At 47.3% G+C, this 27,008-nt stretch overlaps 1 protein-coding gene across 4 annotated transcripts in view; it reads right to left on the bottom strand.

The window, feature by feature from the left end:
• Positions 1-27,008, bottom strand: part of tspan15 (tetraspanin 15) — an 876,670-nt gene that overhangs the window by 653,631 nt on the left and 196,031 nt on the right. For all 4 annotated transcript variants that reach the window (XM_085995040.1, XM_085995037.1, XM_085995036.1 and 1 more), the window contains one exon: positions 5,430-5,552. In XM_085995040.1, coding sequence (XP_085851166.1) covers positions 5,430-5,552 — 123 coding nt within the window. The remainder of the gene's footprint in view (positions 1-5,429; positions 5,553-27,008) is intronic.

Genomic DNA, 27,008 nt, shown 5'->3' on the forward strand with positions numbered 1-27,008 from the left:
ATAGGGGATTCTATTGTAAGGGGAATAGATGGGTGTTTCTGCGGCCGCAAACGAGACTCCAGGATGGTATGTTGCCTGCCTGGTGCAAGGGTCAAGGATGTCTCGGGATGGCTGCAGGGCACTCTGGAGGGGGGAGGGTGAACAGCTCAGTTGTCGTGGTGCATATAGGTACCAATGATATAGGTAAAAAACGAGATGAGGTCCTAACAGCTGAATATAGGGAGTTAGGAGGTAAATTAAAAAATAGGACCTCAAAGGTAGTAATCTCAGGATTGCTACCAGTGCCACGTGCTAGTCAGAGTGCAAATAGAAGGATATTTCAGATGAATATGTGGCGAGAGGAATGGTGCAAGGAGGAGGGATTCAAATTCCTGGGACATTGGAACCGGTTCTGGGGCAGGTGGGACCAGTACAAACTGGACGGTTTGCACCTGGGTGGGACCGGAACCGATGTCCTAGGGGGAGTGTTTGCTAGTGTTGTTGGGGAGGGTTTAAACTAAAATGGCAGGGGGTTGGGAACCTGTGCAGGGAGACAGAGGAAAGGGAAGCAAGAATAGAAACAAAAGACAGGAAGGAGAAAAGCAAAAGTGGAAGGCAGAGAGTTCAAGGGTGTAAATCAAACAGGGCCACAGTAAATAATAATTCTAAAAGGACTAAGAGTGTTAAAAAATCAAGCCTGAAGGCTTTCTGTCTTAATGCGAGGAGCATTCGTAATAAGGTGGATGAATTAGCTGCGCAAATAGATGTAAACGGGTGATATAATTGGGATTACGGAGACATGGCTCCAGGGTGACCAAGAATGGGAATTCAACATCCAGGGGTATTCAATATTCAGGAAGGACAGGAAAAAAGGAAAAGGAGGTGGGGTGGCATTGCTGGTTAAAGAGGAGATTAACACAATAGTAAAGAAGGATATTAGCTCTGATGATGTGGAATCTGTATGGACAGAGCTGAGAAATACCAAGGGGCAGAAAACGTTAGTGGGAGTTGTATACAGACCCCCAAACAGTAATGCTGAGGTTGGGGATGGCATTAAATGGGAAATTAGAGACGCGTGCAATAAGGGCACAGCAGTTATCATGGGTGACTTTAATCTACATATAGATTGGGCTAACCAAATTAGTAACAATACTGTGGAGGAGAAATTCCTAGAGTGTATTACGGGATGGTTTCCGGAATCAATATGTCGAGGAACCAACTAGAAATCAGGCCATCTTAGACTGGGTATTATGTAATGGGAAAGGATTAATTAGCAATCTTGTTGTGCGAGGCCCCTTGGGGAGGAGCGATCATAATATGATAGAATTCTTCATTAAGATGGAGAGTGAAGTAGTTGACTCAGAGACTAGGGTCCGGAATTTAAATAAAGGAAACTACGACAGTATGAGGCACGAGTTGGCTAGGATGGATTGGGGAACATTATTTAAAGGGCTGACGGTGGATAGGCAATGGCAAACATTTAAAGATCGCATGGATGAACTACAGAATTTGTTCAACCCTGTTTGGCGTAAAAATAAAACAAAAAAGGTGACTCAACCGTGGCTAACAAGGGAAATTAGGGATAGCATAAGATCTAAGGAGAGGACATATAATTTGGCCAGAAAAAGCAGCAAACCTGATGATTGGGAGCAGTTTAGGATTCAGCAAAGGAGGACAAAGGGATTAATTATGAGGGGGAAAATAGATTTTGAGAGTAAGCTTTCAGGGAACATAAAAACTGACTGTAAAAGCTTCTATAGATGTGTGAAGAGAAAAAGATTGGTGAAGTCAAGCGTAGGTCCCTTACAGTCAGAATCAGGGGAATTTATAATGGGGAACAAAGAAATGGCAGACCAATTAAATACATACTTTGGTTCTGTCTTCACAAAGGAGGACACAAATAACCTCCCAGAGATGTCGGGGAACATAGGGTCTAATGAGAGGGAGGAACTGAATGAAATCAGTATTTGTAGGGAAATGGTGTAGGGAAATTGACGGGATTGAAGGCCGATAAATCCCCAGGGCCTGATAATCTACATCCTAGGGTGCTTAAGGAATTGGCCCTAGAAATAGTAGATGCATTGCTGGTCATCTTCCAAAATTCTATAGACTCTGGAACAGTTCCCATGAATTGGAGGGTAGCTAATTTATTAAATAATTACAATTGGCTTTGATACCGCTTGCAAGTTTTTGTACATAGAAACATAGAAGATAGGAGCAGGAGTAGGCCATTCGGCCCCTCGAGCCTGCTCCGCCATTCAATGAGATCATGGCTGATCATCCAAATTCAGTACCCTGTCCCTGCCTTCTCCCCATATCCCTTGATCCCTTTAGCCTTAAGAAATATATCTAACTCCTTCTTGAATATATTTAATGAATTCGCCTCCACTGCCTTCTGTGGTAGAGAATTCCACAGGTTCACCACTCTCTGGGTGAAGAAATTCGTCCTCATCTCTGTCCTAAATAGCTTACCCCTTATCCTTAGACTGTGACCCCTGGTTCTGGACTCCCCGGCCATCGGGAACATCCTTCCTGCATCTAGTCTGTCTAGTCCTGTTAGAATTTTATAAGTTTCAATGAGATCCCCTCTCATTCTTCTAAACTCCAGCGAGTATAAGCCCAATCGACCCAATCTCTCCTCATACGTCATTCCTGCCACCCCAGGTATCAGTCTAGTGAATCTTCGCTGCACTCCCTTCCTCAGATAAGGCGACCAAAACTGCACACAATACTCAAGGTGTGGTCTCACCAAGGCCCTGTACAAATGCAGCAAAACATCCTTGCTCCTGTACTTGAACCCTCTCGCTACGAAGGCCAGCATACCATTTGCCTTCTTAACCGCCTGCTGCACCTGCATGCTTACCTTCAGCAACTGGTGCACAAGGACACCCAGGTCTCGTTGCACTTCCCCTTCTCCCAATCTATTGCTGTTCAGATAATAATCTGCCTTCCTGTTTTTGCCACCAAAGTGGATAACTTCACATTTATCCACATTATACTGCATCTGCCATGCTTCTGCCCAATTACCCAACCTGTCCAAATCACACTGGAGTTTCTCGGCATCCTCCTCACAGCACACATGTCCACCCAGCTTTGTGTCGTCTGCAAACTTGGAGATATTACATCTAGTTCCCTCATCTAGATCATTTATATATATTGTGACTAGCTGGTTGGAATACAAAAATAACTATTGCTTCAGCTTTACAAAGACTTGCTCAGACCCCATATGGAGTATTGCCTTCAATTCCTTGCACCGCACCTCAGGAAGGATACATTAGTCTTGGAAGGTGTACAGTGTAGGTTTACCAGAGCTTAAAGGGTTAAATTATAAGGACAGGTTACATAAACTTGGGTTGTATTCCCTTGAGTTCAGAAGGTTGAGGGGTGATATAATTGAGGTGTTTAAAATGATTAAAGGATTCGATAGAGTAGATACAGAGAAGCTACTTCCTCTGGTGGGAATCCAGAACAAAAGGACATAATCTTAAAATTAGTGCCAGGCTATTCAGGAGTGACATCAAGCATCACTTCTTTACCCAAGGTATAGTGGACATGTGGACTTCTCTTCCCAAAAGGCTGTGGATGCTGGATCAATTGAAATTTTCAAGACTAAGACTGACAGATTTTTGTTAGGTAGGGATACCTAAATCTGGCCTTACACAACTTAAAATTGTGACCTCTATCAGATCACCCCTAAGTCTACACTTCTCTAAAGTGTAGCGACCCAACTCTTTTAGCCTATCTTGATAACCAAGATGCTTTATACTAGGAATCAGTCTAGTGACCCTCCTCTGCACCCATATAAAGCCTCAATATCACCCACCATGTGAGGAGACCGAAACTGGACAGAGTATTCCAAGTGAGGCCTGATCAAGGTCTTGAACAAGGTCAAAATAGTATGCTCCGTCTTATCATCAACTGTCCTATGAATGCACCCTAACACTCTATTTACTCTAGCTATCACTTCATAGCATTGCTCATATACCTTGAGAGATTTATACCTTGAGAGATTTATGCACTAGAACACCCAGATCACTTTCTTTCTCCACCTTCTTTAATACTTTCCCTGAAGGGTGTATGAATGTTGAGCATTCGCCTTGCCCACATGCATAACACCGCACTTATCCAAATTAAACATCACTTGCCAGTCATGACCTAATCTCCCAACACATTAAGATTCACCTGAAGCAGTCGAGCATCATCTAAAGTCCTAACACTCGCACGGATCTTCGTATCATCTGCACATTTGCAGATCGCGGTCCAAACACCTACATCCAGATCATTAATAAAAATAGTTATGATCTAATGGAATGGCGGAATAGGCTCAAGGGGCTGAATGGACACCTCCTGTTCCTATGTCCCCTTCCGCCATCCTCACCCTCTTTCCTCCTGCTTTGCCATCTACCCTTCTAGTTTCATCCCTCATATCTCCCTCCCCTGATCCTCAGTGCCCCTCCCTTTGCTTACCATTTTTCTGTCTTTCTCTCTCTTTGCTCTCCTGCTCTCTCCTCTACTTCCTCTCATCGCATCCCTACTCTCCATTTCCTGTCCTCCCCTTTCACCCCTCTTTCCTTCTTCCTCTCCATCTCTCTCCCTCCCTTCCCCTCAACCCATCCTCACCTTCTCTCCCTCCCTCTCCCTATCCTCACCTAATCCCGTTTCCCTCCTCTGTCCTCGCCCTCTCTGCCCTCGCCCCTATCCACTCCTCTCCTCCCCTCCCCATGGTCCTCTACTCTTTCCTTTCCTTCCACATCCCTACTGTCTCCTCTTCTCACCACCTCACCCTGTCCCCAGTCCATCTACCCGTCCTACTCCTCTCTGCCCTCTTCCCTAGCCCGTAAATGCTACTCTCCTCTCCTCTCCCTTCTACCTCTCTCTTCTCCCCCTCCCCTTCCAACCTCTCTTCTTTGCATTACCCCATCCCCAGTCCACTTCTTACCTTCTCCCTTTTCTTTTCTCCCCTCCTTCTGCCTCATTCTGTCCCGTGTCCTCACTTTCTTCCCTCATCTTTCCCTCTACCTCCTCTCCATTTCTCTCCCCTGCATTACCCTTTCCCCTCTTCTCTCCCTCTCTCCTCCTCTACCCCCTCTCCCTAAAAGTGCCCCAGTTTTGACGCCCCACATGTAATGCCATGGAAAATTGACTAGCAAATATATAAATGGTAATCATTTTTTTGTTGCAAGTGTGGCTGTTCTTGCAAGTGATCACTGACTAAAACTTTTTTCATGTGTAAGTACTGAAAATCATAATTACCACCAAACCATGTATCAACCCATTGCAGTTATGCTTAATATGCTGTGCAATACTGCAACTGCATGACATTTAAGAAATACAACATATTACGGCACCAAATGATCCCTCGCACATCTATATGTTCCAGAGAGTTGGAATGGTAACCAATGTTATACTTTTCCATTTAGTTAGAAACGACATTAGAGAACAAGTCATACCTTATTGCGTATACAGCATGAGTAAGGTACACCACAAGCTAGTGGTCCAGTTGCACGGCCTTCACAACTATGGTATATATTTGTTGACCAGTCCGTGAAATCCTCTGCACCACAGCATTTAAACTGCAAACAAAAACAGATCGAGTCACAAGTTTAACACAACCAATATCTCAGATTATTTAAATGTAGTATACTGTAGCTTTTGAGAAGGAAAGCAGTGTCGATAAAGGAGTTCAACATACTCCTAACTACAAGTAACCTAAAATATTCTACTTTTCATTCAATCCATAGATTGGTTACAATTTATATATACTAAACTAGCTGGAGAGCCCGGCGTTGCCAGGGCTGTTTTGGGGCAGGCGGTTTAAATCGAGTGCCAGGCTTTGGGGCCCTGTCTGTGTCCCTTTGTGAATCTGGTGCTGGGCAACATTTTAAATTGAGTGGCAGGCTTTAGGGCCCTGTCTGTGTCCCTGTCTGTCTACCTTTTAAAAGCTTGAAAAATGAAAGTGAAAGTACTTATAAAACGTTTTTGGTAAATCTTGTGTTATTTTTAAAAGAGATACTAACTTTCAAAGTAGTTTTAGCTGGAAGCTGAAGTCATTTGAGCTGGAAGCTGAAGTCAGAGCTGGTAGTGAAACAATGGCTGGCACATCCCCGAGATGAAAACGAATAGTCCCGCCCACACACATACCGATTGGCCAGCCATCAGGGGACCGTACTGTAGGATTGGTCAATCGTGACGGAACAGGATTGGTGGAACCTTGATGTCAGTCAATCAATGCTAGCAGATAATGAGTTTAATTTTGAAGGTTTTTTGCATAAGGCGCGAACAATTTTCGTCCGACCGAAAAGTAAATACGCTTAAAACCGTCTCGGAAGCGTAAGCTTTCTTTGGAGTTAACGCGCGCGTAGGTACGCCCTGTAACTTTCGAGCGCATAGCCCGACAGACGCACAGACAGAATGACAGACAGAATGACAGACAGAATGACAGACAGAATGACAGACAGAATGACAGACAGACCGACCGATTTATATTTATATATAGATAGAAGATGTTGCAACTGGATTTCTACATCTATCTATCTATATATATAAAACGGTATGTCTCTCTGTCTGTCTTTCTGTCTCTCTGTCCGGCTATACAATCAAAAGTTATAGAGCGTACCTACACGTGTGTTACATCAAAAGAAAGCTTACGATTCCAGAACGGTTGTAAGCGTATTTACATTTCGGTGAGACAAACATTGTGCCAGCGGTATCCAAAAAACGTTCAAAATTCCGCTCATTATCTGCTCATCAGCATTGAGTGACGTCGAGGTCGACCAATCATACGGTCGAGCGACCCGACGGTCGACCAATCGCTGCGTGGCGGGGGCGGGTTCCTGGCGCGTGCGGGCGGGCCCTCCTAGAGTCGAGTGTCGGGACGATTGATCAATCCTACGCTTCGGTGACCTGACGGTCGACCAATCGGTGAGTGTGTGGGCGGGCCTTATCGTTCTGAACCGAGGTGAGTCGCCGGGATCTTGATTCCAAACTTTTCATTTCTTTTTCCCGCTTTCTGCGTCTTTAAAAAAAAAGTTGCTTTTAAAACACATAGGCCTAGAAATTCAGTGGCCTGCGCCACCAGTTTGCGCCCAAAGAGGGCACTCAGTGGCTTTTGCGCCACTGGCCACACCTACCGCGATATTTAGCGGGGCGCTAATGGCGGCGTTAGCCTGTAGCGCTGCGCCGCCACCGATGACGTCATCGATGTGTGCAGCGCCCCGCTATCGCCCCGATGGCCATATTTGGTCGCGCCCACCTCCTCAGCGCCGGCCGCAAATAGCGACCGGTACACAGGGGCCTACCTGTGGCGGTAGTGGCGCTAGTTAAGGTGGAGGTGCGGCCGGCCGCTTTTTCGGCGCCCGCCTGCCCACACCTCCGTCCCCGGCCTCCTACACCGACCCCCCCCCGCGGCATTGCCGGCTGTTTCCCGAGAGCCCGGCACTTCTCCTTGGTGCCGGACTCATTTGCCGGCACTCGCGAGCGGGGATCGCGCTGTTGCAGGCACCTCCCCCTTAACAGTGGGAGGAAGGCCTGCAGTACCGCAGCGTGCCGTGCCGCAGCGTGTGGCGCTGCGGCCCTTAGCGCGCCGATATTCAGTTTCAGCGCCCCAAGCGGGGCGCGGGAAGCCTCGTTTAGTGGCCTGCTTCCATTTGGGGTGCAGAAACTGAATATCCGGATGGCGCAAGTGGCTCCGCACGCAGCGGTAATTCCGGCGCCCAGGCGAGCTTGGCGCCCCAAACTGAATTTTTAGCCCATATTGTTTTTAAAAAAAAGTTAATTACTTTCTAAATCTTTTATCTAATCTCATTAATTTTCCTACCTTTCCCCGTTTTTGCAGGTAGGCTTCGAAGCCTGGCCTGTTGCCAGCCATGCTGGACCCTAGGCAATTGTTTTGTGGCAAGCTCCTCCCACCCCTCACCCCCCACCCCCCCCCCCCGCTGGGCCCAATTCCGAACCAGCAGCCAGCCATCTTGGTAAAGGCTGGCTTGGCTCACGGCAAGCTCCTCGCGCTTGCGCTGCACGGCGCACCTCCACACAGAGCGCGGCCAGAGGGAAGCGAGCAGGTTAGCGGGGGGGGGGGGGGCTCGGGAGGGGAGGGGGAGCGGAGAGGGTTACCCCGGCAACCGGGCTCGCCAGCCGCAATCGGCCATCTCAAGCCGCTCAGGCCAAGTCCCGGAGATCGGGAGGCGGAGAGGGGAGGAGGGTTACCAAGGCAACCGGGCCCGGCAAGCCGCAATCGGCCGTCTCAAGCCGCCTCAGTACCGGCCTCAGGAGGGCGGGTCTCGGGCTAGCCGGGGCGCTGCGCTCGGCATGTCAGTGCGTGGGGCGGCACGGAGCTCAGTGGAGCCATCGTTGGCAGAGGGGAGAGGATCTGCTGGCTCCCCCCTCCCTTTCTCCCCCCCTCCTTCCCCACCCCTCCCCTCCTCTCCCCCCTCCCCTCCCCTCCCCCCCTTCCCCTCTCCCCTTCCCCTCCCACCTTCCCCCCAGTCGCGCTCTCTCTTCCCCCCCAGTCGCTCTCTCTCTTCCCCCCAGTCGCTCGCTCTCTTCCACCCAGTCGCGCTCTCTCTTCCCCCCCAGTCGCACTCTCTCTTCCCCCCAGTCGCTCTCTCTCTTCCAACAACAACATGCCCTCAAAAGTTCCTCGGCACCGCCGGGCACTTCAGCTAGTTGAATATATATTCTGGTACATATTAAATATTAAAAATCCTGCGTATGGCACACACTTCCTGCCTACACACTTTACTTCTAGTGTCACGATTTTGAGTCATGCTTTTTATGTCAACGCTAGTGGATCTCCTGTGCATTGCTCATGGGAAGTAGGAACATACTGGCCTAGACATTCAATCGCACCCAAAAACAGGTGCTCGGGGACCACATGAAATTGGTGCTGGGAACTTATTAAAATGATACAGGTGGCCACTAGCATTACCTATGCTCTTCATTGGCTGCACACCTGTGTGAGGAGGCTGGAAATCGGGTATCTGTGATGCCACTTAAAGGCAGCCAGAACCTTTTAAATGTGAGGTGCACTCACAGATAGCTAGGAACGCTTCTGAAGAGAAATATGGCTGTAAGTTCCAAATAAGGCACCCAGGTTCTCCGATACTGCTTAGGAGGCCCTGGTCCAGGCAGTGGGCAGCAGATCGCAGAGGTCAATGCCAGGAGTCTAGCTCCCAGGACATGGCTGCAATGCCAGAAAAAGTTCAATGAGCTCACCAGAGTTGCCAAGGTAAGAATCCTGCTCTCTTACTCTCTACTCACACCCCTACCACCTCTAGCCTTACTGCTCACAATACCTCCCACCACTCTCCTACAATCACTACAAGGCCTGCTTTTACCAGCATAAGAGTTTAGAAAAATAAAAATAAAATTTTTTTCCCACTCATTTATAATTTTAAAAATACTTTAAAAAAAATTGTTTATTTTTAGCCCCGTAAAAAACAAATTAAATTTTTGTTTAAAATATTTAATTTAATGTAATTTTAACAAATTTTAAAAAAGTGATTTAAAAAAAATTTATTTAATGTTTTGACATATTTTTGGAGTGATCTCCATTCATACTTTTGACGGGCCTAAGCTGAGAGACCTGTCAAATGTATAAGGGGGGTTCCCCATGGCCCGTGTGATCCCAGGGACGCTTGCGAACTGCATGCGCCCCTGGGATATCTGGGCCCTGTGCATTTCAGTGGAGGGGCCCAGGAGTGGAAATGCCCAGACCTCCGGAGCCCTCAGGTAACGGAGGCCTTCGCATGCAGGAAGCCTCCGATCAGAAAATGCGGGCCGATGTTCTGACCATGTAACTATTACAAATGTTATTGCAATTTCCTTGTAAAGATCGAGTTCCCTGTACTTGAGTATTTTTGCTTCTGGTTTCATGCCAGCAGCTGTTGCGCGAGATGTTCCAAAAAGCAGGAGGCCAGGCCACCTGTGAGCAGGCAAAGAGTGGAAACCAAGAAATTACAGCACAGGGGGAAGCCTTGAGCCCCCGATGCTAGCGCTCTCTCAATTTAAATAAAGGAAACTACGATGGTCTGAGGAGCGAGTTGGGTAGGATTGATTGGGGAATATCACTCAAAGGGTTGACGGTGGATAGGCAATGGCAAACATTCAAAGACCGAATAGATGAACTACAGAATTTGTTCATCCCAGTTTGGCATAAAAATAAAACAAAAAAGGTGACTCAACCGCGGCTAACAAGGGAAATTAGGGATAGCATAAGATCCAAGGATAGGACATATAAATTGACCAGAAAAAGCAATAATCCTGAGGATTGGGAGCAGTTTAGGATTCAACAAAGGAGGACAAAGGGATTAATTAAGAAAGGGAAAATAGAATGAGAGTAAGCTTGCAGGGAACATAAAAACTGACTGTAAAAGCTTTTATAGATATGTGAAGAGAAAAAGATTGGTGAAGTCAAGCGTAGGTCCCTTGCAGTCAGAATCAGGGGAATTTATAATAGGGAACAAAGAAATGGCAGACCAACTAAATACATATTTTGGTTCTGTCTTCACAAAGGAGGACACAAATAACCTCCCAGAGATGCCGGGGAACATAGGGTCTGATGAAAGGGTGGAACTGAAAGAAATCAGTATTTGTAGGGAAATGGTGTTAGGAAAATTGATGGGACTCAAGGCCGATAAATCCCCAGGGCCTGATAATCTACATCCTAGGGTACTTAAGGAAGTGGCCCTAGAAATAGTAGATGCATTGCTGGTCATCTTCTAAAATTCTATAGACTCTGGAACAGTTCCCATGAATTGGAGGGTAGCTAATGTTACCCCACTATTCAAAAAAGGTGGTAGAGAAAAAGTGGGGAATTATAGACCGGTAAGCCTAACATCGGTAGTGGGGAAAATGCTAGAGTCCATTATAAAAGATGTAATAGCAGAGCACTTGGAAAGCAGTGACAGGATCGGACAAAGTCAAAATGGATTTACAAAAGGTAAATCATGCTTGACTAATCTACTGGAATTTTTTCAGAATGTAACTGGTAAAATAGATAAGGGAGAACCAGTGGATGTGGTGTATTTGGACTTTCAGAAGGCTTTCGATAAGGTCCCGCATAAGAGATTAGCGTGCAAAATTAAGGCACATGGGATTGGAGGCAAGGTATTGACTTGGATAGAGAACTGGTTGGCAGACAGAAAGCAAAGAGTTGGTATAAACGGGTCGTTTTCCGAGTGGCAGGCAGTGACTAGTGGGGTACCGCAAGGATCGGTCCTAGGACCCCAGCTGTTCACAATATATATTAATGATCTGGAGAGGGAATTGGATGTAAAATCTCCAAATTTGCAGACGACACAAAGCTGGGTGGGAGGGTATGCTGTGAGGAGGATGTCGTGAAACTCCAGTACGATTTGGACAGGTTGGGTGATTGGGCAGAAACATGGCAAATGCACTATAATGTGGATAAATGTGAGGTTATCCACTTTGGTGGCAAAAACAGGAAGGCAGATTATTATTTGAATGGCAATAGATTGGGAGAAGGGGAAGTGCAAAGAGACCTGGGTGTTCTTGTGCACCAGTCGCTGAAGGTAAGCATGCTGGTGCAGCAGGCAGTTAAGAAGGCAAATGGTATATTGGCCTTCGTAGCAAGAGGGTTCGAGTACAGGAACAAGGCTGTCTTGCTGCAGTTGTACAGGGCCTTGGTGAGACCGCACCTTGAGTATTGTGTGCAGTTTTGGTCGTCTTATCTGAGGAAGGACGTTCTTGCCATGGAAGGAGTGCAGCGAAGATTCACCAGGCTGATACCTGGGATGGCAGGAGTGACGTATGAGGAGAGATTGTGTCGATTGGGCTTATACTCACTGGAGTTTAGAAGATTGAGAGGGGATCTCATCGAAACCTATAAAATTCTGTCAGGCCTGGACAGACTAGATGCAGGAAGGATGTTTCTGATGGCTGGGGAGTCCAGAACCAGGGGTCATAGTCTAAGGATAAGGGGTAAGCCATTTTGGACTGAAATGAGGAGGAATTTCTTCACCCAGAGAGTGGTGAACCTGTGGAATTCTCTGCCACAGAGGGCGGTGGAGGCCAGTTCATTAAATATATTCAAGAAGGAGTTGGATATATTTTTTAAGGCTAAAGGGATCAAGGGATATGGGGAGAAGGCAGGGACAGGGTACTGAATTTGGATGATCAGCCATGATCTCATTGAATGGCGGAGCAGGCTCAAAGGGCCGAATGACCTACTCCTGCTCCTATCTTCTATGTTTCTATGTTTAATCCCCAGATCCTTTTATATTTCTCCTTTTCAGATATTTATCCCCTTCCCTTTCATATTAAATATTAGTCTCTACCTCAATAGCCACATGTGGTGAAGGATTCCCACGGTCTAATAGCCCTCACTTTAAACACCTCTCTCCTCCCTTCCCTCTTGGTTCTTCTACTTTACTGGCTGCTCCTCTCTCAGTGCTACTCCCACCCCATGTTGTTTCTGCTGCTCCTGGCTCTGCAGAGAATGATGGTGCCTACCCGCACTCCACTTGAACCCCAATCTCCTGACTCCTAGGGGGAAAAATTTGGTTGCTTTGCGCCTCCCGTTAGCACCCTAAGCCGGCGCAGGAGATCGTGGTGGTAGTGTTTAGCGCCGCCGCAAAATGTCTAGTTAATTTCGCGAGCAGCGCAAACATCGCCGCACCCGGGCGCTAGTTGCTTTGCGCCCCATTAGCACCCTCTTAAGGCACTAACAGGAGATGCAAACCAACTGAATTTTTCCACCATTGAGTTATACAGCACAGAAAGAGGCCCTTCGGCCCATCATGTCTGCGCCGGCCATCAAGCCCTGTCTATTCTAATCCCATTTTCCAGCACTTGGTCCGTAGCCTTGTATGCTATGGCATTTCAAGCGCTCATCTAAATGCTTTATGAATGTTGTGCGGGTTCCTGCCTCTACCACCCTTTCAGGCAGTGAGTTCCAGATTCCAACCACCCTCTGGGTGAAAAAGTTTTTCCTCAAATCCCCTCTAAACCTCCTGCCCCTTACCTTGAAACTATGCCCCCTGGTTATTGACCCCTCTACTAAGGGGAAAAGTTCCTTTCTATCTACCCTATCTATGCCCCTCATAATTTTGTACACCTCAATCAGGTTCCCCCTCAGCCTTCTCTGCTCTAAGGAAAACAACCCCAGCCTGTCCAGTCTCTCTTCATGGCTGAAGCGCTCCAGCCCAGGTAACATCCTGGTGAATCTCCTCTGCACCCTCTCCAATGCAATCACATCCCTCCTATAGTGTGGCGACCAGAACTGCACTCAGTATTCCAGCTGTGGCCTAACTAGCGTTTTGTACAGCTCCATCATAACCTCCCTGCTCTTATATTCTATGCCTTGGCTAATGAAGGCAAGTATCCCATATGCCTTTTTAACCACCTTATCTACCTGTCCTGCTACCTTCAGGGATCTATGTACATGCACACCAAGGTCATAGAAACATAGAAGATAGGAGCAGGAGTAGGCCATTCGGCCCCTCGAGCCTGCTCCGCCATTCAATGCGATCATGGCTGATCATTCAAATTCAGTACCCGGTCCCTGCTTTCGCCCCATACCCCTTGATCCCTTTAACCTTAAGAAATATATCCAACTCCTTCTTGAATATATTTAATGAATTGGCCTCTACTGCCTTCTGTGGTAGAGAATTCCACAGGTTCACCACTCGCTGGGTGAAGAAATTCCTCCTCATTTCTGTCCTAAATGGCCTACCCGTTATCCTTAGACTGTGACCCCTGGTTCTGGACTCCCCGACCATCGGGAACATCCTTCCTGCATCTAGTCTGTCTAGTCTGTAGCCTGAGGCTTCCTTCCTCGCTATTTACCACTCCACCAATTTTCGTGTCATCTGCAAACTTACTGATCATACCTCCTACATTCATATCGAAATCATTAATGTACACTACAAACAGCAAAGGACCCAGCACCGATCCCTGCGGTACACCACTGGACACAGGCTTCCAGTCTCAAAAACAACCTTCGACCATCACCCTCTGCCTCCTGCCACTAAGCCAATTTTGGATCCAATGTGGCAAATTGCCCTGGATCCCATGGGCTCTTACATTCTTGACCAGTCTCCCATGCGGGACATTGTCAAAAGCCTTACGGAAGTCCATGTAGACCACATCAACTGCAGTACCCTCATCCACACACCTAGTCACCCCCTCGAAAAATTCAAATAGGTCAGACATGATCTCCGCCTGACAAAGCCATGCTGACTATCCTTGATTAATCCTTGCCTCTCCAAGTGTAGACTAATTCTGTCCCTCAGAATGTTTTCCAATAATTTCCCTACCACTGATGTTAGGCTCACTGACTTGTAATTCCCTGGTTTATCCCTACTACCCTTCTTGAATAATGGTACTACGTTAGCTGTTCTCCAGTCCTCTAGCACCTCCCCTGTGACCAGAGAGGTTCTGCAAATTTGTGTTAGAGCCCCTGCAATCTCCTCCCTTGCCTCACACAGCAGCCTGGGATACATCTCGTCTGGGCCTGGGGATTTATCCACTTTTAAGCCCACTAAAACCGCTAGTACCTCCTCCCTCTCAATACTAATGTGTTCAAGTATATCACAATCCCCCTGCGTGATTTCTATGCCTACATCATCCTTCTTCATAGTGAACACAGATGCAAAATATTCATTTAAAACCTCACCTACATCTTCTGGCTCTACACACAGATTGCCACTTTGGTCCCTAATGGGCCCTACTCTTTCCCTGGTTATCCTCTTGCCCTTAATATACTTATAAAACACCTTGGGATTTTCCTTTATTTTGCCTGCCAGTGTTTTTTCATGCCCCCTCTTCGCTCTCCTAATTTCTTTTTTAAGTACCCCCCTGCACTTTCTATACTCCTCTAGGGCTTCCACTGTTTTTAGTCCTTTGTATCTATCAAAAGCCTCCCTTTTTTTCCCTAATCCATTCTTGTATATCCCTTGACATCCAGGGTTCCCTGGGCTTGTTGGTCCCACCCTTGACCTTTATGGGAACATGTTGGCATTGTATTCTCTCTATTACCTTTCTGAAAGACTCCCACTGCTCTGATGTGGATTTTCCTATAAGTAGCTGCTCCCAGTCCACTTTGGCCAGATCCTGCTGTATCATATTAAAATCGGTCTTCCCCCAATTTAGAACCTTTATTTCCGGTCCTTTTCCATGACTACCTTAAATCTCACTGAATTATGGTCACTGTCACCAAAATGCTCTCCTACTGACACTTCCACCACTTGCCCGGCTACATTCCCTAGAATTAGGTACAGTACCACCCCGTCTCTTGTCGGACTTTCTACATGCTGGCTCAAAAAGCTCTCCTGGATGCACTTTAAGAATTCAGCACCCTCTAAGCCTTTCACACTCTGACTATCCCAGTTAATATTAGGGAAGTTGAAATCCCCTACTATTATTACCCTATTATTTCTACACTTCTCTGAGATTTGCCTACATATCTGTTCCTCTATCTCCCCCTGACTGTTTGGGGGCCTATAGTACACTCCCAGCAAAGTGATTGGCCCCTTTTTGTTTTTAAGTTCTACCCATATGGCCTCATTAGAGGAACCTGCTAAGATATCATCCCTCCTTACTGCAGTAATTGACTTCTTGATTAATATTGCAATGGCCCCTCCTCTTTTACACCTCACTCTGTCTCGCCTGAAGATTCTATACCCCGGAATATTGAGCTGCCAGTCCTGACCCTCCCTCAACCATGTCTCTGTGATAGCAACAATATCATACTCCGATGTGTTCATCAACACCTTCAATTCATCTGCCTTACTCGCAAGACTCCTTCATTAAAATAAATGCCATCCAGCCTTGCCATACTCCCTTGTGCCGTTACATATTTGCTCTGCCTTCCAGGCCGACTTGTTTTTTCCTCTATATTTGGCTGTGTATCACCCCCTACTATAGCCCCACTCCATATCCCATCCCCCTGCCAAGTTAGTTTAATCCCCCCCCCCCCCCCAACAGTACTAGCAAACGTCCCCGCAAGGATGTTGGTCCCGTTCTGGTTCAGGTGCAACCCGTCTGACTTGTACAGGTCCCACTTTCCCCAGAAACAGACCCAGTGATCCAGGAACTAAAGCCTTCCCTCCTGCACCAACTCTTTAGCCACACATTCATCTGCTCTATCGTCCTATTCCTATACTCACTAGCACGTGGCACCGGGAGTAATCCAGAGATTACAACCTTTGAGGTCCTGCTTTTTAATGTGCTACCTAGCACCCTAAATTCTTGTTGCAGGACCTCATCACTCTTTCTACCCATGTCGTTGGTACCAATGTGAACCACGACCTCTGACTGTTTGCCCCCCCCACTTCAGAATGCCCTGCAGCCGTTCAGTGACATCCTTGACCCTGGCACCAGGGAGGCAAAATACCATCCTGAAGTCACGTCTGCGGCCACAGAAACGTCTATCTGTTCCCCTTACGATAGAATCCCTGATGGGCCTTCAATAACCACAAAACTAGAAGTTATAGACTTAAACAAGTTGGCTTTTAATCACTAAAATCAGATCTAACATCTCAACACGCCGACTGGTTCACAGGAATGAGTCATACAGATCCTGGGATCTTTATGTAAGAGAAGTCGGGGCGGAGCCAAGAGCCAAGACCTGGAACCTCCCAGGTTAGTCGGGAAAGAGGAAGTGAAACTATACACAGTGGGGGAGGGTAATATACATGAGTGCAAAACGAATACAGGATCAAGACAAACAGATTTCATTACATTCACCCCTTCTATAGATTTAGTCCATCGAGGTGATGTTTCTTAAAAGTTGGTATAAGTGAGTCTGTCAGGAGGTTTTGCAGTTCTCAGTGATCGGCGCAAAGCCGGTTGGGGTGCCTCTAGGGGAGTGGATTCTGGTTCCTCCGCTGTCTGGGCCTCCGCAGTGTCTTCCAGGTTATCTGCAGTGTCCTCCAGGTTAAAGTTGGGTATTGATACCTCTGGGCGTCCTGTCTCTTTGTAGTGTAGGTCTTCATTGGGTAGTCTCCCATCGTTCTCTCCGCTCCCCGAGGGAGCGAGGTCTTTTATGGAAACAGTGTCCTCTCGCCCGTCAGAGTATTCGATATAGGCGTACTGAGGGTTTGCATGGAGGAGCTGTACCTTTTCCACAAGGGGGTCCGTTTTATGGCCTCTCACGTGCTTCCGCAATAGTACTGTCCCCAGAGACGTCAGCCACGCGGGTAGAGATATGCCCGAGGTGGATTTCCGGGGGAAAACGAACATCTTTTTGTGAGGGGTAGCGTTAGTGGCAGTACATAACAGAGACCTTATGGAGTGGAGCACGTCTGGGAGGACTTCCTGCCAGCAGGAGGTCGGAAGGCCTTTTGACTTTAAGGCTAACGTGACAGCCTTCCAAACAGTAGCATTCTCCCTTTCCACTTGCCCATTACCCCGGGGGTTGTAGCTAGTGGTTCTGCTAGTGGCTATCCCCTTCGAGAGCAAGAACTGGCGCAGCTCGTCACTCATGAATGACGTCCCCCTATCGCTGTGTATGTAGTTCGGCATACCAAACATGCAGAATAGATTACAGAGACACTTGATGACCGTGGCACTGGTCATGTCTGGGCAGGGAATGGCGAAGGGGAAGCGGGAATATTCATCAATGATATTGAGGAAGTATACCTTACGGTCGGCAGAGGGAAGGGGTCCCTTGAAGTCCAGACTTAGGTGCTCGAATGGCCGTGTGGCTTTGATAAGGTGTGCACGGTCAGGCCTGTAGAAACGAGGCTTGCATTCCGCACAGATGCGGCAGGCTCTGGTCATTGCCCTGACCTCCTCGATAGAGTGGGGCAGGTTGCGGTACTTTATAAAATGGTATAGTCGGGTGACCCCTGGGTGACAGAGGTCGTTGTGGAGACCCTGTAATTTATCCGTATGAATGCTGGCACACATTCCCCGCGATAGGGCGTCTGGGGGTTCATTAAGGGCTCCCGGCCTGTACATAATATCATAGTCGAACGTGGATAGTTCGATACTCCACCTGAGTATTTTGTCATTCTTGATTTTCCCCCTTTGTTTGTTATTAAACACGAAAGCCACCGACCGCTGGTCGGTGAGCAGGGTGAAACGTTTGCCGGCTAGGTAGTGTCTCCAGTGCTGCACTGCCTCCACTATAGCCTGTGCCTCCTTCTCGACAGAAGAGTGCCTGATTTCAGGTCCCTGAAGGGTTCGGGAGAAGAAGGCCACAGGTCTCCCAGCCTGATTGAGGGTCGCAGCTAAGGCAAGTCTGACGCATCGCTTTCGACTTGAAAGGGAATGCATTCGTCCACTGCACACACTGCAGCCCTTTCAATGTCCTGTTTAATACTGGTGAAAGCCTCCCGGGCTTCAGCTGATAGTGGGAAGGACGTCGATTTAATGAGGGGTCGGGCCTTATCAGAGTAATTGGGCACCCATTGGGCATAATACGAAAAAAATCCCAGGCACCTTTTTAAAGCTTTGGGATTGTGTGGCAGGGGCAGTCCCTTTAGGGGGCGTAATCGGTCAGGGTCCGGTCCAATTACCCCATCTTCCACCACACAGCCGAGGATACAGAGACGGGTTGTGTTGAAGACACATTTGTCTTCGTTGTGGGTTAGATTCAGCTTTAGGGCAGTTTTTAAAAATCTCGCAAGATTTAGATCGTGGTCTTGCTGGTTGTGCCCGCCGATAGTGACATTGTCCAGATAGGGGTAGGTAGCTTGTAGTTTATTCTCATCAACCATGCGGTCCATCTCACGTTGGAAGACCGAGACCCCATTTGTTACCCCGAAGGGCACTCTGAGAAAATGGTAGAGGCGCCCGTTCGCCTCGAAGGCGGTGTATGGGCGGTCCTCCGTTCTAATGGGGAGCTGGTGATACGCGGATTTGAGGTCGATAGTCGAGAAGACTCGGCATTGCGCAATCTGGTTGACCATTTCTGATATGCGGGGTAAAGGGTAGACGTCCAGCTGGGTATAAATATTAACAGTCTGGCTGTAGTCAATTACCATCCGTTTCTTTTCGCTATTTTTAACTATGACTACTTGGGCACGCCACGGGCTGGTACTGCATTCAATAATGCCTTCCCGCAGGAGTCTGTCCACTTCCGCCTTGATAAAGTGTCTGTCTTCCAGACTGTACCGTCTACTTTTGGTCGCTATGGGCCTACAGTTCGGAGCGAGATTAGCGAATAAAGAGGGCGGGCTGATTTTTAAGGTTGATAGGCCACAGACTGTGAGTGGCGGCTGGGACCCGCCATATGCTAGCGTGACACTTTCGTGGTGGCACTGGAAGTCCAGGCCCAAGATTACATTAACACAGAGTTCTGGCATCACGAGGAGTTTAAAATCCTTGTAGTCCATGCCTTTTACAGTCAGTGTTACCACACAGTAGCCCAAAATGTCCGAAGTGTGGGGCTTAGCAGCCATAGCAATTCTGCTCTGTGTAGGGGTTACCGTTAATGAGTGCCGCCATACCAGGTGGATAAAACTCTCGGTACTCCCACAGTCAATTAAACATTTCGTTAAATTCCCGTTTACCTGTGTGTCCATCATGGATTTTGTCAACGGGTGTGGCCTGGATTGATCCACCGTGATCGAAGCCACTGTTGGGCCCTGGGCGGCCGTTGAGTCGGGAAAAGATGGCGGATCCCAAGATGGCGGCCCGCACAGCACGCACGAGGCGGTGACGGAGTTGGAAATCGGATTCCCCCTGCAGACTTTGCTAAAATGCCCCTTTTTCTTACATTTGAAGCATGTAGCGTCCTTCGCTGGGCATCGTTGTCTGGGGTGCTTGGCCTGACCGCAGAAGTAGCATTTCGGGCCTCGAGACATTGCCGCTGTAGTAGGACTCCTGGGTGAACTTCTGTGTGGGGACTCCGGCGGCGTAGAGCTGGTCTGAGACCTGGATGGGGAAGATGGCTGATTCCAAGATGGCGGCCCCCTCGGCGCGCACGAGGCGGTGAGGGCCGCATGGCCGGAAAAATAAGAGTCAGAGTTTCTCTGGGCCACATCCAGCGATCGCGCAGTGGCCACTGCATTTTTTAAGTCCAGGACCTTCTTCTCCAGCAGTCTCTGCCGGATATAATTCGATTTGAGGCCCGTGATGAAGGAATCGCGGACCAATTCGTCAGAGTACGCGTTGGCCGTCACGGCCTTGCAGTTACAGTCCCGGACCAGGTCCTTTAGGCCCTGTAAGAAATCGTCTATTGATTCCTCTGGTCGCTGCCTGCGTGCAGCCAGCAGATGTCTGGCGTACACTTCGTTTACCGGCCTCTGGTATTGGGCCTTCAGGATAGTGATGGCCTCCGTGTAAGAGGTGGCGTCCCGGATGAACAAATAAATCCGATGACTTATGCGAGTAGTCAGAAGACTCAGTTTATCTACCTCGCTAGCGGATGAGGCCCCCGCGAAGAGTTCGAAGCATTTGAGCCAGTGTCCAAATTGATTTGATGCTTCAGCAGAATGTGGATCCAAGTCCAGACGCTCTGGTTTTAGGAGTCGATCCATCCTAGTATTCTTTAGTGATTAAAATTGATGGGCCTTCAATAACCACAAAACTAGAAGTTATAGACTTAAACAAGTTGGCTTTTAATCACTAAGATCAGAGCTAACATCTCAACACGCCGACTGGTTCACAGGAATGAGTCATACAGATCCTGGGATCTTTATGTAAGAGAAGTCAGGGGCGGAGCCAAGAGCCAAGACCTGGAACCTCCCAGGTTAGTCGGGAAAGAGGAAGTGAAACTATACACAGCGGGGGAGGGTAATATACATGAGTGCAAAACGAATACAGGATCAAGACAAACAGATTTCATTACAATCCCCTATCACTATTGCTCTCCCATTTTTTTCCTCCCCTCCTGTGCAGCTGAGTCACTCGTAGTGCCACGGACATGGCTCTTGCTGCATTCCCCTGAGAAACCATCTCCCCCATCACTATCCAAAATGGAAAATCTGTTGGAGAGGGAGATGGACCCAGAGGACTCTTGCACTACCTTCCTAGTTCTTTTACTCTGTCTGGCGGTCACCCATTTCCTGTCTGCCTGTGCACTCTTTACCTGCGGCGTGACCACCTCGTTAAACGTGCTATCCACGAAGATCTCAGCTTCGCGGATGCTCCACAGTGACTCCAGCCGCAGCTCCAACTCCGAAACGCGGATTTTGAGTAGCTGCAGCTGGAGACACTTCCTGCACATGTGTTCGCCCTGGACATCTAAAGTGTCTCTGACTTCCAACATAGCACAGGAGGAGCACGCCACGCTGCCGAGCTGCCCTGCCCTACCCTTAATTTACTCCCTTTACTTCCTTTAAATTAAAGAATATTAAATACACTAGGGACGTTACTTCCCTTTAAACGCTACTTACTGTGAACAGTTCTGCTCACTATATTATAAAAAGGATATAGAGGCACTGGAGTAGGTGGAAAAAATAGTTTTAGTATCATTCTAGTAAATAAGAGGTTATATCTATCAGGAAAGACTGAACAGGCTGGGGCTCTTTTCTCTAGAAAAGAGAAAACTGAGGGGTGACCTGACAGAGGTCTTAATATTCTGAAAGAGTTTGATAGGGTAGATGTAGAGAAGATGTTTCTACTTGCGGGGGAGACCAGAACTGATGGCCATAAATATAAGAGAGTCACTAATAAATCCAATAGGGAATTCAGGAGAATCTTCTTTACTCACAGAGTGGTTAGAATGTGGAACTCGCTACCATACAGAGTAGTTGAGGCGACTAGCATAAGATGCATTTAAAGGGAAGCTGGATAAACACATGTGGGAGAAAGGAATCGAAGGATATGTTAATAGGGTGAGATGAAGAAAGGTGAGAGGAGGCTCATGTGCAGCATAAACACTGGCATATGGAGGGGGCGTTGTTTTTCCTCCCCAATCTCTAAATTTCTGCTCCCTGTGGGGGGGAATGTGAGTTTACATTTGCTCAGTGACTGTTGCAGATTTGTGGTCCTATGCCTGAATATTTCTTCACCGGGGGAGGGGGTGGATTGGTCTAAACTCCGATTTTGTGCTCAGTCTGGTGGGGTGGGGTTGGGGGGAAATCTCCATAATACAGCACATGTACTGAGGCAATACTGCAGATGAGTTATGGTACAAATATTACACACACAACTGATAATGAAAGGTAAAGGCTTCACTGATGAATCTGTTAGAATACTATTTCATAGAGTCATAACGGTACAGGAGGCTATTCGGCCCATCGATTCCGTGCCGGCTCTCTGTAGAGCAATCCAGTCAGTCCCATTCCCCCGCTCTATCCCCGTTGCCCTGCAAGTTTATTTCCCTCAAGTGCCTATCCAGTCTCCCCTTGAAAACATTGAGTGTCTCCGCTTCCACCACTTCCGTCGGCAGCGAGTTCCAGGTCCTCACCACTCGTTGCGTAAAAAAGTTTTTCCTCACATCCCCCTGTATCTCTTGCCCAAAACCTTAAATCTGTGTCCCCTAGTCCTTGTACCATCAACTAGTGGGAACAGCCTTGTCCCGTCTAGCCTATCCAAACCCGTCATAATCTTGTACACCTCTATCAAATCACCCATCAACCTCCTTTGCTCTAATGAAAACAAATCCTGCCCATCCCCGGAACCATCCTGGTAAATCTCCTCTGCACCCTCTCAAGTGCCTTCACATCCTTCCTAAAGTGTGGTGACCAGAACTAGACGCAATACTCCAGTTGTGGCCTAACCAGCGCTTTATAAAGATTCAGCATAACGTCTCTACTTTTCTACTCAATACCTCTATTTATGAAGCCCAAGACCCCATATGCTTTGCTAACCACTCTCTCAATATGTCCCGCCACCTTCAGGAACCTATGCACATTAACTCCCAGGTCCCTCTGTCCCTGCACACTCTTTAAAACTGTGCCATTAAGTGTATATTGCCTCTCCCTATTCCTTCTGCCAAAATGCATCACCTCACACTTCTCTGTATTAAATTCCATCTGCCACTTGTCTGCCCAGTCTGCTAGCCTTTCTATGTCCTGTTGCAGTCAATTGGTATCATCCTCGCTGTTTGCCACACCCTGAAGTTTGGTGTAATCGGCAAATTTAGAAATTCTACTCCGTATTCCAATATCCAGGTCATTTATATATATATATCAAAAAAAGCAATGGTCCCAGCACTGACCCTTCGGGCACACCACTGTCTACCATTCTCCAGTCTGAAAAACAGCTATTTACCATTGTTTTCTGTCCTTAAACCAATTCCTTATCCACTGACCCACCTGTTCCATGAGCCTCAATTTTGTTAACCAGCCTTCTATGTGGTACTTTGTCAAACGCCTTCCGAAAATCCATGTAGACAACATCCATTGCATTCCCTTCATCAATCCTCCGTTACTTCATCAAAAAATTCAATTAGATTAGTCAAACACGATCTGCTTTTTACAAATCCGTGTTGGCTCTCCTTAATTAGTTTAAACCTCTCCAAGTGCCCGTTAATTTTTTCCTTGATTATTGTTTCTAAAACTTTACCCTGTTAAACTGATCAGCCTGTAGTTACTAGGATTGTCCTTACACCCTTTCTTGAACAATGGTGTCACATTTGTCTACCCTTTAATTCATATGCACATGAATAGGTTTATTTTTCCTTCCCAAATGGCCATTTCTCGTTAAGGTGTTGAGTGGGATGCCATAAGTGTTTCGATCCTTGCTGTTTCTAATCTACATTAAAGACTTGGATAAAAAATACCAATATCAGCTTGTCAAATTTACTGATGCCACTAAAACAGAGGGACAGAGGATGTAGCAAAGATCTACAGAAAGACAGGCTTTGCATTTGGACACACAAATGTAACACTACTAAATGTAAAGTATTGCATTTGATCAAAAATGTGCATTGTAAATATACAATGAATGAGAATAAATTGGCAGGGGGAAATTTAGGAAGGGACCGATGGCTGACTCATCACTCTCAACGTCTGGGCAATGTGGCAAAGCAATTAAAAAAGTAAATAAAATGCAGGAATATATACCCAACACAGCAGAGAACAATGCCTAGATTTTCCAATTGGCATTACAGGTAGACTATCCTTTATCCGCACTTCCAAAAACCTCAAACCTCTAAAAACCGAAAGTTTTTTCGTGGAGCGTAAGTCGTGCGCACGACATGACCCGAGTGGCGCCAAACATGACAGGAGTGGTCCGGGAGCTCTGCCTTTCCCTGTGAGCAGGGCAGAGGGTCACAGAGTTCCCTCCTGGGTAGGAGATTGCAGGCCGAGCCAGGCAGTGTGGAGGTGGTACCGGGAGAGTGAACCCAACAATACAGCGGCCCGTCCGGTAGTCTTTTCTTCCCCCCCGACCTGATTTGCGGGCCAGCTTAGTGTAGGAGTCAGCCGATATCCGGCTTTCCCACAACTGGCGGCGGCAGTCGAGCCCCAGACCCCCGCTAAGTCAAGGAATTCAGATACGGAGCAGGGGAGCCGGAAACCTCGATCTAACGGCAGAAATCAGCAGCCGTTTTGTTAGGTTTTTTTTCTTCCCCTAGCATTTTTTTTCTTCCCCTAGCATTTTTTTAAACAGTCAGGCTGTGGAAAGAGTTTCTGTAGCTTAGCAACAGCTTCAGAGACGCTTCCAAGGCAGGGCCCGAGTGTTTACAAGCTGTTGCTAAGCAACAGTGTTTGTTGTCAGATATGGAGATGAAAACCTTCTGATATCCGAAAAAATCTGAAAACCGAAACACAGCTAGTCCCAAGGTTTTCGGATAAAGGATAGTCTACCTGTATTTTAAAAGGGTTACTTCTGGCGTGTACTTAACTGCGAGTAGAAGATCTTAGTCTCAAGTCCCTAGAAGTTAATCTCGGGTTTCACAATCCACTGCTCAGCTGACAGAGTATTGTGTTCAACTCCTGTCATGCCATAAAATGATACAGAAACACTGAAGACTAATCACAAGTGTAAAGAAAACAAGCTTTGAGGAAAAGTGAGAGAAGCTCAAGTTCAAGCTTTACAGATTAACTGGTTCCTCACTGAGGTATATAAAATATTAAACTCGGAGAGAAACAGAAAAAAACAGAATATTATTTCAAATTAAGCCAGGGAAGTTGGGCCAGGGAACATAAATTTAAGTTGGTGAAAAGTAAACTGAAAACAGATACTGTACTGTATTTTCTCTATTTCACTGTATCTCCGTGTCTATTTATCTTCATCTCTTACGCACAAATGCTCAGAATCTAGGCCCAGGAGACGAGGGGAAGGGCAGAGTCTTAGAAGTGGAACTCTTTGTACAGGAGTCAAAGCCCTGCACCAACAGCCAGTCTCTGTAGACTGCACCAAATGGTCAGCCTTGCATCAGGTGGCTTGCCTGAGCACTGGGAAATGGAGGGGCATATCTGGGCTCATGTTGAGGCTGGATCCAGTCAGTAGGAGACAATAGTATGAGAGCAGAGATGCAGGCCTTGTATGGCATGGCCAGTGCAGGGGGAGATCAGATCAGCACCTCCATCAATGCAGCACTTCTTTAGTACTAGAGTGTCACCCTCATTTTTAGCAAATAAATATTCTATTAACAGATTACTCATGAAGTGTTGCAGAAACTTTTTGGAAAGGAAGTGTTGTCCAGTTTCTGCACACTTCTATTGTGTACTACAATCTACCTCCCTCAACCTCAAGAGAATAAAACAAAATTGTTTGGTAGAGTTATGATATAAAAAAGCTTACATTTATATAGCACCTTTCACATCCTTAGAGCATCCCAAACCACTTTACAATCAATGAAGTACTTTTACAGTGTAGTCACTGTTGTAATATAAGAAACGTGGCAGTCAATCTGCGCAAACCAGGGGCTCGATTTTAATTGCCCTGAAGAGGCGGGTTTGGAGGCAGGTCGGCAGCGAAAATCAGAAAAAATGGCTTCAGACTGCCAACCCGCCTCCATCCAGCCCCCACGCGATTTTCGTGAGTGCCGGATCAGCCGCTCCCAAACTGACCCAACGGGAACCGGTGGGACAGGTAGTTAAGGCGGTTAAGAGCCTGTTAACTACCTTGCTAATCCTATTTTGATAGTGGTTTCCCATTTTCGTGCTTCTGGTTCCTGTTTCCCGTCTTGTCAGAAACACGCCAGCTGCAAGGAGGCGAGTTTCTCGAGGACATGAATTGTAGTCATTGGTGGAACACTCTAAAAGCGCTCCTGTAACATGGCTGACATTCAAATGCAATAACTTTGTTGTTGGAGGTTTGGGATAAGATTTTGCAAATCTACTGACCTTGACTGTTCAAGCTGACACCTAAATGCAGTGTTACCTGATTGGAATAATTTCAGGCCACTTTGAGTGTGTACTTGCAAGTTTCTTGCCTCAATTGAAGTCTATAGCAACGGGATGGGAACCATTTACATCATCTCATCCTGGTCGTCAGATTTGGGGGAAGAGCAGCCGCAGCAGCAACACAACCAGCCACAACAGCCGCACTAGCACCAGGAGCGCCAATCTCCTCCTCACCCACCTGAAGCTGCACTGGACACAGGGCATCAGCCCCTGACAAAATTGCTGGCCGGGAGGCCAGCGATGGCATCACCATGACCAGACTGTTTTCACTTGATGCTGTAAACCCTGGCTGCCACATGATGCGCCAGGTTGACACCATCCCACACCAGCACCGTGAAACATCCCTTTAATGTCCAAGCCATTCCATGCACACACATCACTATAATGGGGGTGGGGGGCGAGTTATGACTGAACAATCACTGGAACTCAGTAAGACACTTCTCAATGTGCGCTCAAATCTGTCCAATAAGGGGCACTTTTGGAAAAAGATATTACACTGTATGACAACACATTACCAGAAACGTCACATGGACATTGGCTAAACCTCTCAAGTGTCTACCCTTGTGTGTTGTTAGTTGGTATGCTTGCAGTAGGATGAGTGTGAGGGGTGGGTAGTGAGATGGGGAAGTGATAAAGTAGATAGAGAGGGATGAGTAGAGGTTCAAGGTAAGGTGGTGTTCTTGGAAGGGAAGAGAACCTCCCTGCGTGCTGTGGCTCCCTCCATAAGCATATGGAGAGAGTCACTGGAGAGCCTGGGTGCAAGTGTTCACCTTTGTGCAGTGATTGACAGTGTTTGCAGCACCTCAATGCTGACAAACA

The sequence above is a fragment of the Somniosus microcephalus genome, chromosome 8 (assembly GCF_052327205.1).
Source record: "Somniosus microcephalus isolate GS21.2 chromosome 8, FLI_Smic_1.0, whole genome shotgun sequence".
Taxonomy (NCBI): Eukaryota; Metazoa; Chordata; class Chondrichthyes; order Squaliformes; family Somniosidae; genus Somniosus; species Somniosus microcephalus.